This window comes from Zootoca vivipara, chromosome 2 (assembly GCF_965207765.1).
Source record: "Zootoca vivipara chromosome 2, rZooViv2.hap1.1, whole genome shotgun sequence".
NCBI lineage: Eukaryota > Metazoa > Chordata > Lepidosauria > Squamata > Lacertidae > Zootoca > Zootoca vivipara.
This window is the reverse complement of record NC_142584.1, coordinates 87,455,850-87,481,512: the sequence shown is the minus strand read 5'-3', so window position 1 is coordinate 87,481,512 and position 25,663 is coordinate 87,455,850. Positions and strand designations below refer to the sequence as shown.

General features: G+C 46.1%; 1 protein-coding gene across 1 annotated transcript in view; it reads right to left on the bottom strand.

Annotated features, from left to right (window-relative positions):
* LOC118081598 (protein SSUH2 homolog) overlaps positions 1–20,677 on the bottom strand; it is a 28,592-nt gene extending 7,915 nt beyond the window's left edge. Inside the window, exons 1-8 of the mRNA XM_035108095.3 lie at positions 20,549–20,677; positions 15,118–15,216; positions 12,821–12,902; positions 11,566–11,695; positions 9,578–9,638; positions 6,034–6,158; positions 5,621–5,683; positions 5,229–5,329 (exon numbers count right to left, since the gene is read on the bottom strand). Coding sequence (XP_034963986.3) covers positions 5,229–5,329; positions 5,621–5,683; positions 6,034–6,158; positions 9,578–9,638; positions 11,566–11,695; positions 12,821–12,902; positions 15,118–15,216; positions 20,549–20,630 — 743 coding nt within the window. The 5' untranslated portion in view covers positions 20,631–20,677. The remainder of the gene's footprint in view (positions 1–5,228; positions 5,330–5,620; positions 5,684–6,033; positions 6,159–9,577; positions 9,639–11,565; positions 11,696–12,820; positions 12,903–15,117; positions 15,217–20,548) is intronic.
* Between the last annotated feature and the right edge of the window lie 4,986 nt (positions 20,678–25,663).

Here is a 25,663-nt window from a genome sequence, read left to right as displayed (position 1 = left end):
GGAAGGCGAATTGATTTAGGTCGGGGGGGGGAATGGCATTGAAGAAAGAGTTGCACCCCACTCCAAAACCATAAAGGTAAAGGTAAAGGGGCCCATGACCATCAGGTCCAGTCGTGTCCGACTCTGGGGTTGCAGCGCTCATCTCGCTCTATAGGCCGAGGGAGCCGGCGTTTGTCCGCAGACAGCTTCCGGGTCATGTGACCAGCATGACAAAGCTGCTTCTAGCGAACCAGAGCAGTGCACGGAAACGCCGTTTACCTTCCCACCGGAGCGGTCCCTATTTATCTACTTGCACTTTGATGTGCTTTCGAACTGCTAGGTGGCTTAGTCAAATAAAAAATGGACGTGGTTCTCCACTGCCTCACCTAGATTGGCCCTAAAACTAGTAATATTTCTCAGGGAGTTTTCATATATGTCTCCTTTGGATCCACATAAGCCATCAATGATGGCATCTAGTGGGTAGCATCTGGTTCTCCCAATGACCCACTAGACCAGGCATCCCCAAACTTCGGCCCTCCAGATGTTTTGGACTACAATTCCCATCATCCCTGACTACTGGTCCTCTTAGGTAGGGATCATGGGAGTTGTAGGCCAAAACATCTGGAGGGCCGAAGTTTGGCGATGCCTGCACTAGACACTTTAAACTGAGTGAGAAAGAGAATAGGAAATCAATTGTCAGAAGGGGGAGGGCTGGAAGTATTATGGTCTTGCTTTGGTTTAGTTCCATTATGAGCCACCCTAACTACCAATGTCAATGTTTAGGAGCTAAAAGGGGGGGAAAGTGTTTTTACCTATTTAACTTCAAGACTCAACAGCGAGTTGCTCAAATTGCATGATTTGTGCCAGCACAGAGATCACTGAGTAACAAAGATGTCATTGAAGGAAATGAAATGCTCATCTGCACAAAAATGGCTGTTTCCCTACACAGCTATAGAAGACTAGGTGACCCTTTTCAAGGAAAGTGCCGTTCTGCCTACAACAGATGTAGAAAGCATCTGTTTGTTCTTGGCAAATTTGGATTGCATCAACATGACGCAGATTAGCAGCAATTAACAGCTGATTTATGAAAGCACTTTAAGATGTTGCTAGCCCCAATGGATCCCCCTTTCAAAATCATTGCCATGATTATCCCGCAATGCCACCTCTGTTATTTTAAGTGTAATGGAGCCTAATAAAAACCGTTTAAAAGAATGGTGAGCTACTTTGCATCACTTAAAGATCATTTGTAAAGGCAATTAGTTCAGCAGTCAGAGAAGCAAAGGGGCAAGTGGTTCTGCAAACTGCAGACAACCTGGGAGGAGAAGATGTCAGAAGAAAACAAGGTTCTGTAAAATACAGTAAATGGAAAATGGAAGTCTTTCCGTGGGATTGGGTGAGATTTGGATCACTCAACCAGATGGTGTCGTCAGCTTTGTTTCTCAACAATAATGTGCATATCAAAACCTATGAAAGTACCTCTGAGCCCAACATTAACTTTTTAAGAAGGAAAATGTTACTGAAGGTTATGTCTATGTCTGTAATGGGACTTAGGAAGTCACAGCTCATCTACAGCTTGAGGGTGTCAGACCTATTTGGAATGGAAATCTGTCAATACAGTACTTAATCATTGACGTTTGGCTGGTTTGTATTGCTGGGCAGTACTATGTTGTTGCTATTGCTGCTGCTGCTGCTGCCATGGGCGTACCTAGCATGGGGCGGGGGGGCAGCTGCCCCCCGAGGCAATTTTTTTTTAATCGTCCTGCTTCACGGTGGCTGCAGCTGAGCTGGAGATGTGTTGGGGTCCAGCAAGAAGAGCCTGAAGCGGCTCAGCAAGGAGCAGCGGCGTCACTAGCCTTCTGGCTGCCCAGGGCAGCATATCAGAAGGCACCTCGCTGGGGGCGGGGCATCCATCGCGTGCATAAAGGCTAGCGATGCTGCTGGGAGGAAGGGACCCACGTGAAGGGAAACGAGGAGCAATGGAGACAAGGAAGCGGTTTCCTCCTCCTCTCCGTTTCTCCCTCCCCTCCTCGAGCTCCAGTGTGAGGGCAGCGCGGGAGCCGCGTCCCTAACCAGCCCAGCCCAGCCCAGCCCCGGTGGCGGCACTTACTGCTCCTGCCAGCCGTGGCCCGGCGGCATGCCCAACCCCGCTGGCCCTGACTCCAAGGGCTGCACATGGCCTGCTCCTGGCGGCTGCAACAATAACCCATGGCAGCGCAGCACCTCAGCAGCTCCTGGGTTGGCGCACCCTCGCAGCACGCAGCAGACACCGCCATCACTTCTGCTTGGGCTGCAGCAGCAGCGGCAGCAGGAACCGCGGAAAGGGGAGGGGGCTTCACAGCAGGAGGCGGAGGGGCTCTAAGCCGCAGAGGCAGGCCTTGCCCCCGGGGAGGGATGGAGGGAAAGGAGGGCGGACCTCAGCTCGTGCCCCCGCCGGGTCTGTGGGAAGCGGAGGAAACTCGAGCGCGCAGCTTCTCGGTTGCTTGGCCAGCCCTCCCTCTCTCCTCCTCCTACTCAGGCAGGGCAGCCGTCGGTAGAGGGGGTGAGGGGGCGCCACGCTGCCCCCCACAAAGTGGAGCCCGGGCCCCTCTATTGCGACGCCCCTGGCCGCACACGCGCGCTCTCCCCCGGGGCGGCGCCCAGGATGAAACTTTTTTCCCTCAAAAAAACACAGGGTGGCTTACTTTTGGTGGGATGTCTTTTTATTATTATTACTGGTACGGTTTTTACGGCTCAGGGCACTGCTGGGCTCTCTTGAGTGCTCGGCGCTGCAGCAGCCACCGGTTCCGGGTGGCAGGGCGGCAGGCGTCCTTGGCCGGGCCAGGCAAGGAAGAAGCAATGAGCCCAGCAGTGGCGGCAAGCACAGAAGCGGCAGGGACGACGGTGAACAAGAAGGCGGAGCACGGGGATACAGCCAGCAAGGCGGGAGCGCGATCAGCTGTTAGAGCGCCGCTTCACAGCTGATCGCACTCCTGCAGTGCCGGCCGCATGGAGTGACTCTGTGAGTGGAGGTGCCTGTGGGGGTTGGTTTCCACGGCGCGGAAGTATGGCTTATTTTCGGGGTATGTCTTATATTTCTCAAATGCTTAAAAACCCTGCCATGGCTTACTTTATGACTACGTATTAAAAAAGGGGAAACGGGGTACCTGCAAATGCTGCAAGGCTCTCCCCCTCCTGAGTTCAGGAGAGCCCATTAACTCCCTACTTTTGCCCCTGCCAGCCTCAATCTGGATGGACATAGTGCTTGCCATAGTGCCTGCCAAGTGTACTGCAATGTTCTCAGCCTTTACCTAGAATGGTCAGCCTATCCATGTCTTCCATAAATAGAAATCCAGTTACCTTGCCCTTCCCTGGAGCTGGGCATGCAGGCTACTCAGGCAATGCATTTGATGGGTCCAAGGGGTTCCTGACAGTAAGAGCTGTTCGGCAGTGGAATTTGCTGCCAAGGAGTGTGGTGGAGTCTCCTTTTTTGGAGGTCTTTAAGCAGAGGCTTGACAGGCATTTGTCAAGAATGCTTTGATGGTGTTTCCTGCTTGGCAGGGGGTTGGACTGGATGGCCCTTGTGGTCTCTTCCAACTCTATGATTCTATGATTCTATGATTGAGCCGTAGGGAGATCTTGCCTACATATTGCCACCACAAAAACTCAGAACATGGCCAGCATGCAGAGGTGCTCACCATTTATTTATTTCCCTGTATGCCGGTGTGGAACAGTGGTTACAGTGTGACACTAGGACCTGGGAGATCAGAGTTCCAATCCCACCCAGCCATAAAGCTCTCTGGGTGACCTAGGGGCAATGACTGCCTCTTAGCCTAACCTCCCTAACAGGGTTGCTGTGGGGATTAAATGAGAAGGGGGGGACAACCATGCCTCGGCTGAGCAGAGGGCATGAAATCATCCTAATTCCTTTTCTTCTCTCTCTGGGTTAGAAAGCTTCTGCGGGCAACCCTCCCTAGTTTATGAATAACCAGCTGCGGGTGGGATAGTAGCACATCCACCTTTCACCCCAGTTTGGCCAGGCTTCCTTGCTTGGAAAGAAGCATCTCTGTCACCATGGCAACACAGTAAAGCCTCCCTTTCATGTCAGGTAATCTGTGGTTCTGCTAATGGGGCAATCACTGCAGGAAAAGCCTCTAAGAGCTCCTGTGATACCGTGTTTCTCCAAAAATAAGACACGTCTTATATTTATTTTTCCTCCAAAAAAACACACCACGGCTTATTTTCAGGGGATGTCTTTGCTGACTTTGCCTTTGCCTTGCTGACTTTGCCACGCCCTGTTGCCTTTGCCGGCTCTCGCTGGGTCAGAGCTCGGCCCAGCATGCTGCTGCCTTTGCCGGCTCCCGTTCACCCGGAGCTCGGCGCAGCACAGCTGCTGCGTTTACCGGCTCTTGCTGGGCTTTGGCGGCTCCCGCGGGGCTGGAGCGCGGCGCTGCTGGGTTTGCCGGCTCCCGTTCACTCAGAGCTCGGCGCAGCACAGCTGCTGCGTTTACCGGCTCTTTCTGGGTTGGAGCTCGGCGCGGAGCGCGCTGTGGGCTTTGGCGGCTCCCGCGGGGCTGGAGCGCGGCGCTGCTGGGTTTGCCGGCTCCCGAAGGGTCGGGGATCGGCGCAGCGCCGCTGTTGGCGGCTCCCGCGGGGCTGGAGCGCGGCGCTGCTGTGCTTGCCGGCTCCCGTTCACTCGTTTACCGGCTCTTGCTGGGCTGGAGCTGGGTCAGGGCTCTGCGTGGTGCGAGCTGCGGGTCGCGCAGGGTCCTGCTAGGGTAGTCCGAGGCTCTGCACAGCACGTGCTGCAGCTTCTCCCGGCTCCCGGTCCTTTTGCGCTCCACGTGGGCATCCGCTTCCAGCTAGGACAGGAATCTTCCTTTTCCTGTTCCTTACGGAAGCGCCATTCAGCACGGTACGGTAGGTACCGGTCCCCCCCCCCAACACGCCTTATTTTCGGGGGATGTCTTATGTTTTTTGAGCTTTAAAAGATCGTGCCATGGCTTATTTTAGAGGCACGTCTTATTTTAGGAGAAACACGGTAGATATCCGTATGTGTGCATGTCTTTACTTTTGGATTGTGGTTTATCGTTTTATAGTAGGACTCCTTTGATTTATTTAATTATTAAGTTCCTTTGGTGTTGGCAGAAATTATCTTAAATATTTAATAAGTAAAGTAATATATATCAAGCTAGTTTAGGGGAGAGAGAGAGAGAGAGAGAGAGAGAGAGAGAGAGAGAGAGAGAGAGAGAATCCCACATCAAAAAACTTACCTCTTACGTCCACTACCTGAACACATCTGGCATCGCTTTTGATGTTTCAGGTGTTTTGCTTTTGCTTTATGTCTGGCTCCACTGCATGTCACACACCTCATCTAAAGGTGCACAACAACAACAGTAACAACAGAACAGATTACCCAATTCTAGAAGTAACAACTTTCCCCCAAATGTCAAAAATGTCTGCCTGAGCATGCCATTCCCCAACACATTTGGTGTTTTTCAATATGCAAGGCACTGCTTTCCTTCTGGTGTATATATGCATTTTTCAACACAGATTACAACATCAAATGGCTAAACAGGATTGCTGTACAGGTGGCACAAGTGATAACACTGAGAACACAAAAGAAAGAAGGAATTGAACTGAAGAGGACACAGCCAATACTCACTCTGCCGGCACCATGACACCCACTGCATTTGTATCGGCCACGACCATGACACTTGTGGCATTCCTGAAATATAAATGGTTCACAAATACAGATTTCTGCCAAGTATTTCCAGCAACTGCATGCCATCGTCTTAAACAAAATGAATGGTGGTACCTTAGCAGGGGAAGCAGAACACTGCAATCCTATGCATGTCTACTCAGAGGTAAGTCTCAAGGGAATGGCTGTGGCAACCTAACTGAACTACCAAGGGTAACAGAATGTTTTACCTACGGCAAATGAAAGCGAAGGGTATGTAAATGAAAACTGCCTACAAAATATTAACCATCACAGAGCTGTGTGATAAAGCAGATCAAGAAACCAGCGTAACTGAGGTATAATAATGCTTGATTTTCAAACCATGATGGACAAATTACCTTTACTAAAGAAGAGTGAGGAATGCGAAACTTTTTTGTATCTTCCTGAAACATCTGTGGAACTTGGACTTTAATATCCCATGGTTGAGGAGATGCACCATTTTGTGGCCCATCTACCAAAATATCTAATAGAAAGAAACAACATAAACACAATATTTTAGCAAGCCTAAAGACCATAATCTGAACCCAAACACCACTTAAGCCCATTGAAATCAAATAGTAGATGGAACACAGAAACCTCTGCTTTGTTTACAGATGGTCCTGTTTTGCTTCGCCCTGATCAGCATATTGCTGCTCACCCTTCTTATTATAATTAGAGGTAATACTAGAATTATTTTGTAAAAACCTTGCTTAATATGAATAAAAATTGAGTATCATGTGTATATGTAGTTCCACATTTTAGATCCTTGATTAATATATCCATTAATCGTGTCCTCCCTCAAAGAGGGCATGTGTTGCGGTGAGACCTGGCAACCAAACCCTGTGTTGTGGGTGGGTCAGATTGGATAGCCACAACACCCGATTGGTAGGTCCCTCGATGCAGGGTTCAATCAGGCCAATGGGACGCTGGCTAAATGGATCGAGGGACCTATATATACCCATGCACGTCCCCCAGAGCTTCCTCTTTTGGTGTGTGCATCGGAACACCCGCCCACCTCTCCCTATTTTTAGGGCATTTTGCTATGCTATGCCATCGTGTGTCATCTGTCGTTGGGACAGGGGCACGGCAGGAATTTTCCCCACTTGGCTGACTGGCTGTTGCCATTTGGGTTTCGCCTGCCACGTAGCAAATCATCACAACTTGTAAGGTTGCGGATAGGCTCTGGTTGAGGTGATAGGGATGGGGGAACGCTCTCGCCATCCCTATGTGAAGGGTATTCCGTTAAAGGAATCCAGGGACTCAATGGTGTGGTCAGCCCTGTGAGGGGGTTGTACCCATGCCTGAGTCCCGGGGAACATCTGGATGGTGGACATAGCCTGTTCCCGGTTTTCCGCTTATCCAGGTGTTCATCCTATGCTTACCTATGCTGTGCCCTGGGTCAGCGCTACCTACAACGGTGCAGGGAGCTAGTCGAACCAGAGCCTATGCAACCACTCAAAAAAATTGTGGACTAAATTCTGCCAAAAACCAAACCAACATTTGATTCTTGTCTGAATTTATTTAAGGGGGAGGTTTGAAGGTCTTAACACCCAAAACTAAATTATCTAAAGAGTTCTCAGTTGAAATAGATACCAAGACAGCTAGCTATTCAATATCTATCTTCTTTTCCATGTTACATTTGTCTAGTGGACCCAAGATCCAGATATAATGTTCGAGTTTTCTAGGGGTTCATCAAGTTGTGCAGAGATTATCTGTGCAGTTCCTTTGTCCAGACTGCTCCTTTGGATCAATAAGTGAATACACTCTTTCCAGGGATGTTAGTCTGAGCTTCTTGACAGGCAGTGAGGTATTTCACATATTGCAAGAAGTTTCTAGAGAAGAGTTGCCTTTTCAAATAGCAATAATGGCTGCCTCCAGCTGCCCAAAGACATCACAAAGCCTCCACAAAATCGGGGAGGGGGGTGAAGTTAGTAAAGAGAATGTTTCAGCTCTCTTCAGCAACTCTCAGCTGCTTCGTACAACAGGCCATGCCAATCACTTGAGTAGGAGTTTTTATTACTTTTCCAGGAAAGCCATTACACTTCACCTTTATAATACTGATAGTACAAGCAGCCTTTTTTCTTTTAACTTTGGGTTCTTTTGTGATTACGCCCGTGATAACTTGAAGGAAAGGCCTTTTCCTAAAGTAACTGGGAACTTTTCTGCGCTGAGTCAAAGTTCAAATGATCTGACAATCATATGAAGCAGTGCTTTTTTTTCTAAAAAAAATGTTTAGGGGTACTCTCATTTTGACTCAAGAAAATCACCATTTTATAGCTCAAATCGGGGGAAATAAATACAGTCAGTGGACAAAAGTACAAAGATTCACAAAATGTTTAGGGGTATGTGTACCCCTGCGTACCCCCCGAAAAAAGCACTGATAGGAAGGAACATATTATGCGCAAAATGAACAAAAACTGAATGCTTAGTGGCATGTAAGCAATCTATTTGAGAGGCAAGAATCATCAGCTTCTGAAATATTTAGAGATATATTGATTGGCATATGAAATACCAGTTTCCCTTTGGCCTCTGTTGATTATTTTGGAAGTTTTGCAGCATTCAGATTGTCTGTTAAATTTCTGATGTCAAAGGGCAGGACTCATCTAACTTCTGAAGTAGACATATATACCACAGTACCGTAAGTTGTGCAGTGAATTCTTAAAGCGTGCCCGAACATCAGCTCCTGCATAGCAGGATATCTGTACAGTGGTACCTCAGGTTACGAACTTAATTCGTTCCGAAGGTCCGTTCTTAACCTGAAACCATTCTCAACCTGAGGCACGCTGTTGCTAATGGGGCCTCCCGCTGCCGCTGCACCGCTGGCATGCAATTTCCGCTCTCATCCTGGGGCAAAGTTTGCAACCTGGAGCAACTACTTCTGGGTTAGCAGAGTTCATAACCCGAAGCGTTTGTAACCCGAGTTACCACTGTATAAGCAAAGTTATCACATTTTTGCATTTGCCATGGGGGGGGGGGAGATTGCTTAACATTCACTCCCCACTTATTCTGCAAACCATAAACTTCAGGGAGTACCTGATCTCAGAAGAACCCTTCACAGGAAAAAAAATGCATCCTGGTTGCTAGGAAGAATGGAAAGGCAAAGTATGGAAATTCCAAGAAAGCAAGGCAGATGCGGGAAAAGTGCATTAAGGGGAAGAGGAAAACATAAGCTCTTTAGGAACCCTGGGGTCCCTGTTGCCTGGTGTTCACGCAACTCACTTATCAGTCACAGCTCTGACTTCACCCATTGGCTGAAAACACAGACAGGTAGGAGCAACCAGACTCACTTATTTCACAGAAATCTCTTAGAAGGATAATTGCACATTTTGCTTCATAGCTTTATTTCTAGGACTTCCTTTTTAAAAAGGAAAAAGGAAAGAAATCTCTGAGTCTACCTCCCAAGCTTGAGGGCATCACTTTGCCCTCTTTGCGGGCCCCATGATACCCATGGACATCACGTTGAAAAACTCCAGCCTAGTGTGTGGTATTTTTCTGCAAGGAATTCTCCCTTAATTGCATGCATTTTGTATGTTATTTTCTTTTCTTTTTCACTATTATGCACATTTTTGTGCACATTCTTTTGCTGGAGAATTACATTACAAATGTTTGAGAAGTCTGGATTTTGAAGGGGAAGTTGTTTTGATTCACATATTGATTTTGTGGGTGTGAATTTGGTAGGTACGCTTAAAGTGTGAACAAATTCTATTGATTTCATGGACAGGAGTTACAGGGAACCAGCCATCCACGTGGCTGTGTGCTCACTATCAGTTATGACAGAATGGTTGTAAGTAAAATGAAGCTAGAATTTTAAGGGTTCTGTATGAAGCATGATTAGGTGACAAATTACAATGACACACAACTGCAATCAAAATGGATGAGTCACTATTCATGAAAATTACTCACTGGTATAAGGCTCAAAAGTCCATTCACATAATCTTGTTTCAGTAAAGGTTTCCAGCCGATACTGTGGAGAAATAAATATTGCAATTAAATGCAATTACTAGGAATTGTAATTATCACTGAAAGTAAATAGGAAATATTTTGTTCACTTTAAGCCCTGCTCAGCAAGTAGAGTTGCGTCTGGGGACATTTTGAGATGGTAGTCTGTGATGGACCAGTGGCCTGCCATCCCATCCCACAACTTATGAAAGTAATTGAACAAGGGGCAAATTTCTCCCCACCTCTCTGCTCCATCATATCTCTGCTTCGTTGTCCCCCTGTTCTTCGTTTTCTTAGCATACCCGTGGCCATCTCCCAACAATAAAGTAATCACAGTCTCTCACAAACCAAATTTGGCATGTTCGGTTTGTGCCACTGGTCACCAAGATTCATGTACATGAACCAGTTTTTAATTTATGAGACTTAAGTATCGGCAAGACTGGCCCACCCATGAGGCAAAATGAGGTGACTGCCTCAGCAGCAGGATCCACCGAGTGGCAGATCCAGTCTGCAAGGAATCCATCATGTGCCACAGTGCTAGAGACAGCTGCAGCTCCTTGAAGGCCAAATCTACCACCTCCTTCACAGCCACACCACACCCCCAGCCGCCCCAGCCGCCCTAATGTTTCCTCCACAGTGGCCTCTCAGTGAATAGGAGGCACTGCTGGTCTTCTCCCAAACCCTGTTCCCAATGTTGATCTTCATTTCCCCACTTGATCCTGATGGAGACCTTCACTCCCCTCTTCTTCCCTGGTGGGATGTCATGGACTGGCTGGATGCAGAGGAGTGGTGCGAGGCACCAGCTGGGGAACCCCCAGGGGAAGAAGGCTCAGAGCCAGAGGATTCGTGGCGGGACGATGATGAGTGGTCAGAGGGAGAAGAGGGAGCAGACTGGGAGGAGGGTGTGTTGGAAGCTGAAGAAGTAACAGGACTTAGTGAGCAGGAAGAGGCTGTGGCAAGCACCATTTAGACTCAGAGGTGGCAGCGGGGGCTGGAGGGAGTGGGGCCAAGAGGCGGGGAGAAGAAGCCAGGGAGTCTCCCCTCCTGCTGCGACCAGCTCCCCTTCCCCCTGGGATTCTAGAACACAGAGAGAAATGAAAAGGCCAGAGCAGAGGGTGGTTGTGCCCAGACACAGCTTGAGACTGTGTAGGAAAGACCGGCCTGGAGAGGAAGAGTCCTAGTCAACACTGGAAAGGTAAGGACTTTCAGCTCTCACAACTGCTTCATCCATGCAAGAGCTTCAGGAAAGGGTTGCTGAGACCACTAGGCCGGAGCTGTAATTTATTTTCTTGAATAAAGAGTCACTGGCCTTGGTTGATTTACTGTTTTATTGCTGACCTACAACTGACTCCAACCCTGACACAGGGTGAGGGGCACCATTTTGTGGTTCTCCTCAGGTGCCAAAATGCCTTGGGCCAGTCCTGGCCCTCGGGTATACGAAATAATCATTAAGAGGGTTGCAGCAGTGGGGGCAGGGTGGGGTGACAGTGCTTACCTTGCCTCCCCTGGCAGCAGAATTGCTCCTGCTTACCAAGAGGGAAAATCAAGATGCCAGGATGGCTGGAGCTGTGCAAACACATCAATGGAGCCAGCATGTTGTTCCTGCCGGTGCATTTGCACAGCACGGACTCCCCCACCGCCTCGCCCCTTCCACTCCCATTCCTGACAAGCAGAAGCAATACCTCCTGGTCAGGTAAGCAATGCCCTGCCCCACCCTCTGCTCCTGGAAGCATGCCTGAGCAAATGCAGACTGAATAACCTGCGCACTGAAGATTAGAGGGAAGAGACCTCAATGGAGAACCTGGCATATATTTTTAGCTACGAGATGCTGCTAAAGTCCCACTGAAATCAATCAGGCGGATTGGAGTGCTCAACTATCTGCATCAACCCACTTCCTTTACCTAACTCTTGTCTAATTTACACCTGTCGGAAGCGCATCTGGGGATACTCACCCTGTACAACGTTTGAGGCTTCAGTTCCTGAATGACAAGCTCTCCTGCAGCTCTGTTTCCATAGCAACATTTGGAATTGACAAAGCTGAAGAGCGCATTTCTGGCCATGTCATCTGTCATTCTTGGGATCCTGTGGATTAACGGCACAGCACACACTCGTTTCTAAACCATACATAAATGAATTTAATACCCATAGCAGTCGTTTGGGAACGCCAAAAATGCATACGTGGAATGAAGAAGTGAATTGCAATCGCATCTCTTGGTGCGATACATGGCCTCTATGACGGGTTCTCTCAGTGTCCATAACACAATAATGAATGGGTGGGGAATAAAAATCACTCCCAGCCGCAAGTTAACCAAAACAAATTATTAAATAACATGCCTGTTCTTATCTAATATTCTTGCGCTCTAGGCTGGTTGCAGTTTTCTTATCTCTGTCAAATTATATTGATATGCCTTTTCTCAACAGCCCCGTTGTAAAGATTACAGGCAGCGCAAAACCTCTGAAACACACAGACACATATAATCTTGCTCCTTTTATGTAGAGGCAAATGGATCCTAACGATGGAGTTTTGAAAGCCTCATCCATTCTCAGCAGCTGGTTCTGTGCATTTTGCTCAAAACAGTGCCATCACACGAACCACCTGACCATTGCTGCCTGGAACAAAATGATTAGAGGCAAACAGTAGTGGGCTTAATGTAGTGGCTGGGGGAGACGAGTGGCTAGGCAACTGACTCTATGGAGCAGCACGTTCTGGTGCTAACTTCCCCACTGTAGTCCATTAGGGCAAATTGGGTCCTGCCCCACTAACCTCAGTCTGCTTTAAGCCAGCATCCCAACCGCCTGCCTTTTTTATTACAACTAGCCTAGGGGTGGCCCTGGCTGTCAGCTTCCTCCTGCTTAGCTTCCACTTCATCCTTTTAGAGGTCAGCAGTGTAGAGGGCGGGAATGAAACAAGGAAAACCTTTAATTGGCTTTGCATTGCAGTGGTTCGGACTAGTTGACCCGTAGAACTCTACGATTCTATGATTTATGACTCTATCTGCTGTTGGCTGGCCAGCCTTCTGCCCTAACCACCTCAATAGGCACCAGCCACCAATGAATTTTAGCTTGGCCCAAACCTATAGGGTCAGGAGATTCAGTCTGTGGGTATTTGCACCTTTTTTTGCAGGGGGTGGGGTGTGATTCATACCAGTGCTAGGACCTTATAAAAGCAGCTTTCCAAGACAAGGAAAACAAACAAACATTTCTTACCTGCATTGCAGAAACACTGGGTTGTTTCTCTGTTCGCTAAACTTTTGCATTACCTCTGGAGGCGGAACTAATTTTTTCCTGCCTAGATGGGAGAATTTAAAGAAGAATTAGTCTTCATCTTCAATGATTTCCTGGTGCTGACAAAGCAGGTTGGGGAAAATCCCCCATAGTGCTGATGCTAATAATAATAATAATAATAATAATAATAATAATAATAATAATACAGTGGTACCTCGACTTACGAAGACGATCCGTTCTGCAGCGGTCTTCGTAAGTCGAAGTCTCCGGTTGTCAAAGTGCCCGTTCTGCGCATGCGCGAAGCACAAGTTTGCACTTCTGCGCATGCGCGGGCACAGAATGTGCGCGCGACAAAAAGACTTCCAGGGTTGTCGACATCGTAAGTTGAAACCTTCGGAAGTCAAGTGTCCTGTGCAGGACCCCCAGACGTTTTACAGTCTATTGATGCCTGCACAAACTACCTTTGGTATCACCACTGCCACCAACCGGTAAATTGGACTGGTACCCGATCACTACTCCAGACAAGGATGTTGTTGAATAAAAATAGTTTCTTTATTTAAAGTACAAATGCGTGTGGTTTCAATAATAACGTTTGTTAACTTCTTAAAACAGTTTCTCCTATACCGGCCTATTACCGCTAAAGTCCACTAATTTATTCTGTCTAACACTTTATCCTTGCTGAACAATAAACCACTAATGCCTCTCCTCAGATTCTAAACCCAGCTCAAATGTAACTCCACCCACACCAACTCTCCACCACAGTTTAACTTAACTTCATCTTAACTCACAGTTTAACCACCACTCCCCCCTCCAGGGTGGGTTTATATAGCCAGCCTAAGCCCGCCCCCTTGGGTTCCATCTGTCCTTGACTGTTAACCCTTTCAAACTTGGGCCGGATTTAGGGTGACCGTTACATCGAGTCATTCGGATGTCGAGGTACCACTGTAATAATAATTCTCATCATTCTGCTTTCTATCTTCTGGCCATTGGCAACTAAATGAACCAGGGAAACATATGAACAGACCTTGATACACATTTTAAACTATTGTAATTAACATGCAGCATCTATCTGTCAAATATATATTCTGCCTGAAAATGGAATCCCACCTTTCTCTAGCTCTTACGGCTAATAGTCAGTGAAAGGGTTTTCCGCACAGATTCTCAGCTAGGTGTGTTCTATTGGCCAGCTAGGTGAGTGCTATGGAGGCAGCCTTGGGCACTTCCATCATACAGTGCCAGCCCAAGACATTTTGGCACCTGAGGTGAACCGCAAAATGATACCCTCTCCTGCCATCCAGGGAAGAAGGGGTGAGGGAAGATCTACATCAGGAGCAGGTGGGGAACAAAGATCTACACCGTGAACAATGGGAGAATGGCAGTCTATATTGGGAACAAGGGGGAATAAAAATCTACATTCAGAACATGGGGGTGAAGATCTACCCTGGGAATAAGGGGAGGGGGTGAATCAAATCAACTTTACCCAACAGTTGTCGTTCAAAGGCTGTTGGGGGGGGCAGAGAAGGGCCCACTCTGAATCACCATGTGTCGCATGGGCATATTAGGTATTCCGAGCATGTACACTTCCCTATGAAGAGTGACATGGTAGCAAGTGGAAACTTGCATTGCATTACAGTGGTACCTTGGGTTAAGAACTTAATTCGTCCCGGAGGTCCGTTCTTAACCTGAAACTGTTCTTAACCTGAGGTACCACTTTAGCTAACGGGGCCTCCTGCTGCCGCCGCGCTGCCACCACGTGATTTTTGTTCTCATCCTGAAGCAAAGTTCTTAACCCGAGGTACTATTTCTTTGTTAGCAAAGTCTGTAACCTGAAGCGTCTGTAACCCGAGGTACCACTGTATAATGCATTGTTCTTTGGCAGCAATGCATCAATTGGGTTGGATCCAGACCAGTCCTGGGGAGAACTCTTCTCTGTTCGAGGGAGCAGATCGTTGTTGCTGATTCTGCATTGCAAAACTCAGGATCCCCTGAAAGCCTGCTCCAAAGCATTGGGGGAACCTTCAGGAACAGTGGAAAGTTGCCCTGCCTTTCCTTCAGTGGGTCCCTCCCTTTCATGAATGGAAGGAGCCTCCATTTGCAAGAGGGCAAGTCTGAATCCATCCCCAAAGTCTTTTGGCTGAGATTCAATTGTTTGTTTAGTTGCTTATTTATTTAATTTATTAGTTGCTTTATTTGCCGCTGCAGTTCAAAGCGGCTTACCATATCTTAAAGCGACTTATCGATATTTTTCTCTGGGGGCCATGATGTCAATGCATACTTACCAAGATCTCGGAAAGTCCACTCATAATGACCCAGTGGCTCTAACAGATCTGCAGGAGGCGCTAAAGGACTTTCAGGCTCTGATTCCAGTTCCAGGGTAGCTGTTTTAGACATAAACATGAGTGGAATATTTAGTCAATCTGTCGTGTGTTTTGGGTTTCTTTTTTGTATAAATCATATGTTCTGAATTCTATGGTCTCAGACTTTATTTTTTAACAGCGGTCATTGCCTTTTTAATGCAAGAGTTTAGAATTGCCTGAAAGTAATCTTAGGGCACCAGATGTTTCTTTGATTCATGTGCTCTTCTAAAAATATGCCCTTTGCTGAGCTGTAACAATAAGTGCTCATGATTCCTAATGCAAAAACAATGCACTTCGCAACCATCACACTAGAGTGCTTTGTGCCATTTTGAAGGTCCATACAAGAATATATATATATACATGCAGAAGCTCCAGGAAATGCCACTTGCCAACAATGTACAATTCTAACACTGGGGAAAGTGACTTGATGGCAACATTCATCAATTTGAAAAAGTGGACCTTTCTGCTGAAAGCATTCACAATTATTCACTAGGACAAAAATAATCTCTCTATTCTTCTATGTATGAAAAAAATAAATAAGATGATACACCCATCCATTTCTCTTGCTTTAATACAATACTGTGGTCTAGAGGCAGAGGGCAAAAAAAAAAAAAATTGATCCAGACACAAGTAATTTCTAGCTTCCTTTATTACAGATGATCTCACTAGACCAATGTGTTACCTTTTGACACCAACTCCCATCACCCCTTTGCCCATGTTCACTGCAGCTGATGGAGTCCATCAACATCTGGAGGGAAGCACAATAACTACCCTTGAACTAGGCTAGAGAACACAAGTGGGTTATGCTGCGGGAGGTTTTAATAGCTTAAAAAAAAAGAACCCAAAACCTTTAATCAAATCAATTTTTCCCTTTCTTTAAAAAAATAAATGTGGACTCAGAACTGCTTCCTGGTTTTCTGAGTCCAGCAGGGCAAGAGGGAGTTAGTGCCATAGCAAAGGTCAATTTAGAAGGAAGAATATGCTCATGTGTGCCAGATATCGGCTCTGAAAATAATAATATAGTAAATAACCAGAAATAACAAAGTTATAAATAGTTCTTGTTTGTAGTCTGCAACTTGCAGACAGACCTGTTGCTATGGCGATCCAGCTGGAAGTCACAATAGTGTGTAAATACAGCCTCCTTGCTCTAGGTTAGTGGAACAAAGAAGTTGGGTATGCTTGGACAATGGAAAAGGGTGTATTCACGTCTATTTGTAATATGCATTTGACTGCAGTTGTGTGATACCTCTGTCGAAACCCATAGAAATAAAGGGTTCCTTTCCAGTAACTCTGGGTGAAATGCCTGTAGATCTTGAGAGTTGTTGTGCCGTTATGCCATGTCAATGAAAACTGCCCCCTTCATTATCGTTATAAGATATCCAGAGCAAAAAAAATAAAGAAATGATGTTATGTGTGACAGAGGTCCATGTGAACCGAGCTTCAGGCCCATTACAGTCAAGGAGTCTGTGTGGTATAGTGGTTACAGGGTTGTACTAGGACCTGGGTTCAGATCCCCACTTGGCCAAGGAATTCACCTGGGTGACCTTGGGCCAGTCACTGCCTCTCAGGCTAACCTGCCTAACAGAGTTGTTGCGGGGATTAAATGATAGGTGGATAACCAAATATACCACCTTGAGCTCCTGGGACAAAAGGGTGGGATATAGATGCAATAATGAATAAATAGTGAAAAATAAAGGAGTGGAATGGCATGTTGCCTAAAGCATGCATGTTGCCGAATGCTCTTTTCTGCTTGTTTATATGAAACGGTGTGGGTGTGCGTCACGCACACGTCTGTCTGTCTGTCTGTCTGTCTGTCTTTAAAAATTGTAGCAGTTTGGATCCAGTTGAACTTATTCTAAAACAATTGCAAGTCAAGCAGTTTGGCAACATTTGCTGCATGGATGAGTGGCTATTGGGTTGGATGGGATGGAAGAGCTGCAGCAGTGTGGTAGCATCATATGCCCCTCTAGAGCAGTGTTTCTCAACCTTTTTTGGGCCACGGCACACTTGTTCTATGAAAAAAAAATCCCGCGGCACACCAACTCTGTGCCGCCCTATATTTAGTTTAGTTTGGAGGGGAGACGTAATCATTACACACACAGGTGCAAAAAGTGCATGGTGTAAAAGTTGGAGTTTAATGGCAAAAGACTGTTGAGGGGTTCCTTTGCGGGTCTGTTCTGCATTATGTCCTTGGCGGAGCCACTCGCCGCCTTCTCCCCGTGCGCGCAGCCCCGGCGGCGGAGTTTCTGCAGCGGAAGGGAACAAACGACGGACCGACCTCCGATCGGTCCCTGTCTGTGTGGGCTGGGGCTTCTTGGTGAGGCTCCCTTTTGAGGCTCCCACATGCGGCTCCGGAGCCGCGGGTTGCCGACCCCTGGGCTAGCAAGAAGAGCACCTCACCTTCTGCAGGACTCCTTGCCAAAGAGGCCGCTCACTCCCGCGCCGACCAAAAAACTCCCGGGCGCCGCCAGCAAGAGGAGCAAGAGCGAGACAAACAGCCGCGGTGGTGGCTGTTGAGAGCTGCGCTCGCCCCGCCCCCGTTGTGACCCGGCCGGCTTCCTTTCCGGCGGGTCAGCGCTCCTAATGGCGGCCGCCAGTCACGTGACAGGGCAGCAAATCGCCCTTCTCGTCGCCAGCGTCTCCCGGCACACCAACCAGCGTCCCGCGGCACAGTACTGTGCCGCGGAACAGCGGTTGAGAAACGCTGCTCTAGAGAACAGGGGAAAGAGCTGGAAACCATTCAATATGTTGCTTCTCATTCACAATGTTTAGAAGACATTCTCAGCATCTTCCCAAATGGCACACTCTAGGAAAACAGGACCAGTGAGTTACCAGGAACAATCAGAAACTAAGGTAACCTGCCTGCTGAATTGCCTGCATGTGGGTATTTGAGCAGGCTCAAAGATGTAGAAGAAGGCACCTCAGAGCAATTCAGAAAATGCCCCCAATATCATCTATCTATTCTGTAGATGCTTTGTCAAATTTTCAGGTTTCATCCCATACATCTCCCTGCATTTAAGGAATGGGGTGAACTTTAGTGATAAATTAAATCATAATCATATCCCCCTGTAAACAACAAGTATTTCAAGCACATTGCCCATATAATCCAGCAATATGCATGAGCCGCGTCTTCACAGTATTTTCCCCACCCTTCTCAAATCCCTGAGCTGCCATTAATTATACTGTACTATTCTGGTTTTTTAAAAGCAGCTTGTTTCTGGAAGAAGAAACAGCCCAAGGAACAAAACCGTGCATGTGTAGCCATTGCAATCTTGTGCACTACCTCACGAGATTAAGGCCATTTATTTTCTAGGTGCTGCATGTAAAAAGGCAAATCACATAAACTGCCCCGATCTATAATATTCAGGTCACGCAAGCCATTCCTTTTCTGCAAGAAAAATACCTCCCCATTTCCCACTTAGGACTACTGATTTGATCTGTAATAACTGTAATCTTGCAATAGCTTTTCTGTGCCCGTGATGGATCATCTTTGACAAATACAGCTCACCCCCAAATTGCACATCCACTTTCATATTCTCCAACATTTCAGAGATGAAAATAGGGACACTCTTGTGTGCTTAATTTACTCTGCGACAGTCTGTCCGGCACCAGTTTTCAAAATAGGTTATTTTCCTAACAGACCATAATAGAGGTCTATTCTCTTGTTACTGGTATATTTAAGACTGTTTAATATAATGCTCAATACTACCATTGATCTGTTTGTGCTCATTAGAGAATAGCAGCAATTGGGTATTTCTTTACTACATTCATACCCCACCTTCCCTCGAAGCGTTTCAAGATGGCATACAATGGCGCTCCCTAATTGTATTTTCACAATTACACTGTGAGGTAGGTTAGACTGGGGCATAGGCTTGTAGCCAGTGCTAGTTGAGTAGGTCCACTGATATCAATGGGGCCAAATTATTTCAATGGACCTAATCTGTGTAGGACTAACATTGGGCTACTGTTGTAGGACTAACATTGGGTGCAGCCTACAGTGACTGACCCAAAGTCATCCAGGGAATTTCATGGCTGAGTGGGGATTTGACCTTGGGTCTCTCCAGTCATAGCCCAGCACTATTCGAACCACTATACCACAGTGGGTTTTTAGAGCACTCCTCACCTGAATAGTTTCAGAGTGAGAAGAAGGAAGGAAGGAAGGAAATTGGCACTTTCTGTCTATATACCTATATGCATGGACACTGATATCAGGACAAATCTGCCAGTTCCCACTCAGGGATTTAAATTCTGGAATCCCATGGGAGGGATTGAAACCTGTGGATTGGTCACTTTAACAATTTACACTAACAGGAGGCAAAACACGGGCAGTCTTTTTACCAGGGGGGGGAGTACCAGTAAACATGGTCTTTTATGTATTCATAGATGTGTAAAGGTACAAGATGAAACAAGATTCCCCTTAGAAGAGAGATCAGTTTTAAATTGAACGGAATAAGGCATTTATACTTAAGTACACTAGGAAATTGCTTTCTTTTGTTTCTTTCTCAGACAAAGCCTCTGAGGCAGAGGAAAATGCAGCCTTTAAATCAAGTTCTCAACTAGATCTTAACTATGTGTCTGAAGCTACTGAATGAAGCTACCTTAGACAGAAATACCAACTCTTGCTTAAACAACCATTTAATGTCAGCATCGAAATAACCAGTGCATTCATTTACTAGCAATGGGATTTGGTTATTAAGCCTGCTTGCAAAGGGCTATTTGACAACCTTCTGCAAAGCAAGAGCAGGAGGTAGCTTTTAGATGATGCTTCTGTTAATTACACATCATTCCCTTAAGGGTTAGAGAAATGACCATTAAGCCCAAATCGCCTCCTATGGACTCCTGCTGTCAGAAAGTGCAAAGCTACCACAATGCAGAATTCAAAGGATAGTGAAAAGTCAATGAATGGCTCCAACTCTAATAGAAATCCAGGGAAACCATGCACCAGGCTTTCAACTAGATGTCAATATTATTCTACCTGCCCTCCCATTTCTGAAAGAAATTGCAACTAGCCAACTTTTCATCAGATTGTACTAGAAAACCTGCATTTATTTACCACAAGCCACACACTGTACTTCAAAGCCGAGTCTAAGGATATGAACACACCATATATCAAAAAACAAATTTCCCCATTCTCCAGATAACTCTGGGACCTGTAGTTTACCCCTAACCAAGCTACAGCTCCCAGCATGCTTAACAAACTACAATTCCCAAGATTCTTGTGGGGGGGGGGCTTTAAATGTACAGTGTGTACAGCCGTTGATTCTGAAGAATGACTTCCCGTAACAAAGCATGCTTTTAGACAAATTGCCTGCTTTTGCAAGGCATACTGAAAAGCATGCCTTTCTCTACTTACTGTCTTCGTCTCCGTTCTGTCCCTGATCCATTCTCATGGTGCAGGATGAAGTCTCTAAGCCCCACTCCAACAATTTCCACATGTATTGTTTACTGAGGATTCTGTGTTAGGAGCAGATAAAAATACCACGCACGCCCCTGGAACCACTCCCACTTTATAAAACAATCTGAAGAAAAGTACTAATGTGATTCATCAATCTCTGTTGAAATGAAGTCCAGGCTACAAGCTAAGAGGCTCCCATTGATACCTGCCCCCGATTTTACAAACACATTCTTTCAATGTCTGTTGGATGTGATTGTGGGTCAAAAAGTTCATCTTTGTACTTTACTCTTTTTCATGCTGCCTAAAACACAGGATGCATACACACTGTACATTTAAAAAAACACACACCCCAAAAAGAATCCTGGGAACTGTACTTTACCCCCAAAGGGCTACAATTCCCAGCAACCTTAACAAACTACACTTCCCATGATCCTTTGGGAGAGAGGAAAAGGTGCTTTGAATGTGCATGAAATGCATGCTGTACATGTAGTCACAGTTTCAATGTCTAATTCATTTCTGCCAAAGGGAGCCTGATACTCTCCTAGTTAAAGGAATTTTCACAGGTGATGAATAAAGTCAAAAAGGCACTTTTAACCACCCAGAAAGGCACTTTCGAGCTGTCATTAAAAAATACAAACAAAGCAATACTATAATTATAATAAATGTGATTTAACATTGAATGTGATTTAGGCTACCTCCAGACAGGGATTCAGCATTGAAATCTACTTGCTCGACTATCTCAAGCAGATTGTTGGAAACAGGTTTGTTCTTCAAGTTAGAAAAGGTAAATCCTGGTTAAATGGGGGAAATAGGGCCTGGTATTTTGATGCCAACAATGCCATGTAGATGCTGCTAAAAGAAATGCACAAAGAGCACCCTGTTCTCAGTGGTGGCTGGTACCCATTGGGAGCCCAACAGTAGGTGGCGCTAGTGGCAACGGCCGGCAGAGTTAATGGATTCTAGCTGTCTCCTCCCTTCTGAGTTCAGCTGGTGCAACACTGAGGCAAACAGGGTTGCCATACATCTGGAATTTCCCAGACATTTTCCGGGAAAATCCAGGTGTGTGGCAGCCCATGTCAGCAGTGCCATTTCCCCATAAAAATAGCTCAAAAACTGCAATTCTTTTGCAATTTTGCTATTAAAAGCTCAACAACCTTGCTCAAAAGGCTCAACAACTTTTCTGTCCGGATTTTCACTGTTTGAAAGATGGCAGAGTGGGAACACTGTAGGAGAGGACACTTGCCCACCTACAAAGCTTTGGCCCACCAAGGGTTAAGAGATAAGGATCTGGCCTTCTGGGGTCTGCCTCTGGGGAGGTGGGCTCAGGTTGGGCCTGGGCCTCCTTGTGGCCCTCTTCAGCCCACCTCTCCCCTCACTCAGCTATCCTTGCGCGGCGGCGGGGCAACAGGGAAGGGGTGTCAGCTTACTTGGGTGTCTCTTCTCTCTTCCCGGGGTGGTGGCGAGGTGGTGGCGGTGGCAGCAGCGAGGTCGGGGTTGGGGTTCTTCTCTCTCCTCCAAGGGCCCCCTCCTCTCCCTTGAGGCGGGGGCGATGGGGACGGCAACGGAGCGACCAGACCCCTGTTCTCCTTTGCCTTGTTTTTCCTTCTTTTCTCCCTCCTTTCCACGGGGGCTGCAGCAGCGGCAGTGGGGCTGGGGCTTCCTTTTCCCTCCTCTGGTCTCCAGAGTGCCTAAGACCATCTGTCAGGTTTGTGGGGTGGGGTGGCTCTGCTGCACTGGTGGCCCCCAGTGCCCGGGCAGTGGCGGTGGCGGTTTCGGTGGCTCAGGAGCCCGTCCAGCAGCTCCTGCAGCGCTGTTCACTTTCAGGAGCTCCGCGGCCCCGTGCCGACCGCCATCTTGCCTCACTGGAAGTCCACAAGGCCCCCAGAGATGCTTCGCCTGCGGCATCCCACCGCCAGCCGGAAGTGAGGTCTCGGCATGCAGCCGCGTGTCACCGAAAATGGCTATGCGTGTCAGTGCTGACACGCGTGTCATAGGTTCGCCATCACTGCCTAGTCTACAGTTCAGTTTCTCCACCCTTTCCCATGTAGGCATAATGTGGACAAAGCAAGTGATCTGTAAATCTGCATGAATCAGTCCAAGAAAAAGTGTTCCCTGTCTGGTATGTTTCAGTTATACTTGTGGGTGCTCAAGCAACATTTGGTTTCAGTTTAGGATCTTCTTCTCTTCATTGAGGCAGGCTTATTCTGATAAGATATGAGAAACCAAAAAATTCTGTGCAAGAGTCAATAAATTAAACACAACCACCACACAAGAATTTATAAAAAGTTGGGGAAATTAGAACGCTAAACTGGCTTGCTAATGGCAGTAAATTTAAACTGGCAAAAGGAGATGCAATTTCTCATGCTGAAATTGCACCAGGAAAATCACAACAGCCTCCAGCGCACGCAGAGCATTTCAGTAAATAACAGCATCTGGTGCTCGTTGCAGTAGCACTTTGCAGCAGCGTAGCCTAAACTATTCATCACTATTAATATGCATGACTAATATAGTGCTCACAGGGGAGTGATTTGACACTACAATTCATTTTGGTGTTTAGCAGATACGAGTCATGAAACGCCCCCCCCCCCGCCTCCCCGTAAATTCTCCCCTACAGAACTGTGATTAACATCTGTTGGAGAAAATTATATAAAATTGGCACACTTTGGAGCTATGCATTAAAAAGATTTGGCACTCTGGTTATAGATCCTACACTTGCTTGCTGTTGCAACGAAAAGTCACCACCTGGGTGTGCTGCTTTGAGTAGGTTGTGCAGAAATGTTGTAAGGGCTCAGGTGTGGGCAATTTGAGTCTGTCTGTTGGACAGAGTGAGTCTGCACGGCGTCATGGAACCTGACAAAAAGAAAGCAGTTTTTCACACAGCACATAGTTCATCTACGGTATTTGCTTCTGCAATTGAAGATGATTGAGTTTATGGAACTGGCCGAGCTGACCGGGAGACTTCGTGACCAGAGGGAAGAGTCGGTGGAAGAAGATTGGAAGAAATTTAAAATTTATTTAAGAAATAACTGTAATATTAGAAATGTTTAAGATAAGATTTGGAAGTTTAGGGAGGCTGTAGAGGTAGTTTTGTAGAGGTAGAGTAGAATATTAAGATTCAGATACAAAGGTATAATAAGTATTGTTGTTAAATAATTAATATGAAAAAATAGACGAATGAAGTATAATATAGAGATTTGTTAGTTAAGGTAATAATAAGATAATTGAAGCATGATATAGAAATTACTAAGGATGATATATAATGAAAAGCAGAAAGGAGGGACTTGAGGAAGTCAACAATGTTAAGACATACGAGTGATTTAATATGGTTCTTTTTTCTTTTTGTAAGGTGCATCTTGTTTTTTTATGTTTTGTGATTTATGTGATTCTTTCTTGTATTTTTATATTTTTGTGTTCTTTATGTTTGCTTTTTTCTTGTTTCAGTTGTATAAAATTAATAAATTAATTTGAGAGAGAGAAAAGAGGTAACGATGGCCACCATGTTGGGTGGCCTTAAAAGAGGTTTAGACAAATTCATGGAGGATAAGGCTTCGAAGGGCTACTTACCATGGCTAGGTTCTGCTTCCACTGTTGAAGGCAGTATGCTTCTGAATATAGTGGAACTTCGGTTTTTGAGCGTCTCGGAAGCAGGACGTTTCGTTTTTTGAACGCTGAAAACCCACAATTAATTGCTTCCGTTTTTGAACGTACCTCAGAAGTCGAACAGCTTCTGAGGCGTGTTTCTAAATTTTTTCCATTGACATTGCCAACCACCCATTGCGCCTCGGTTGTCGGGCGTTTCGGAAGTTGACCGGTCTTCTGGAACGGATTATGTTCGACAACTGAGGTTCCACTGTACCAGTTGTTGCAAACTGCAGGAGGGGTGTCTGTTGTGCTTGTGTCCTGCTTGCAGGCTTTCCCCAAACATCTGGTTGGCCACTGTGAGAACAGGGGGGCAGATTAGATGGGCCCTTGGTCTCATCCTGCAGGTTCTCCCTAGATTCTTATTCCAAATTGTTAGCTTGTTCATACAGCTTTCTAGTAGTAATGCCTATCGTCTCAGTTGCACCGTCCTTTCAAATCCTGACTACCCAGTTATGCTCACATCCTTAAATGCGTACTAATAATGTCATATACACAGAACAAAACAGCCTGTAATACTCTGATAACATTGTTATCAATTTATCAGATCCCAAGGGGGAAGAACATATTACAATATTTAACACTTGCAAAGGGAAACACTACAGTTGCACAAAAAATAACATAGCAAAAAATAAAAATAGCTAGGGAAAGAACCCTGCGTCTTGGAAACATTGGATCGAGAGCTTTATCAAGACAGTGTTGCAATATTTCCTTCTGGGGTGAACTGAGATAACAGTGACAAATGACAGGCTTGGTACCAGTAAATGGTCTGGTATATATGATTGTTGTTTGTACACGTTGTTTTGATATACGGACTGCATGTCTAAAGTTTTCGAGTCATGAGGTTCAGGTAAAATGATGCCCCAACTGTTTTTATTATGTCTTTTGTGTTCTCATTTTGTATTTTTATGTTGTGAACCACCCTGTGATCTTTGCAGTAAGCAAATTTAATAATCATAATCATAATCATAATCATATCATTCCAGTTGGTCGATGAAGTTGTTTATGTCCATTACTTCCATTCAGAACTGTGTCCTGCCTGTTACATAAGCCAATTCCAACTACAATGTCGAGAGAATATCATTGTTTGTGATCTATTGACCTTTAACATTGGCAGTCATCCATTATACCTGTCTACTACTTTAACTACTTATCTTATGCAGGAGCAGTTCTAGCGACCCAAAATCTTGTTAAGAGACTTCTTATTGTTCTAAACTCTCATATGTAAGGCTTGGTCTGCTCAGTGACGTAAGTACAATGCCCCAAGGAGCTGTTCGTTTTCTGTAATTTTGCTCAAGCAAAATTCCTTGTGGAACTTGGCATCTGGCATTGGAGCTTGGTTTTCAAGTTTCAATTTGAGCATGTTTACCTCTTATGACTGTGTGTGCGCACATGCATGTATACCAGTATACCAGCCTGAGCTTATTTACTCAT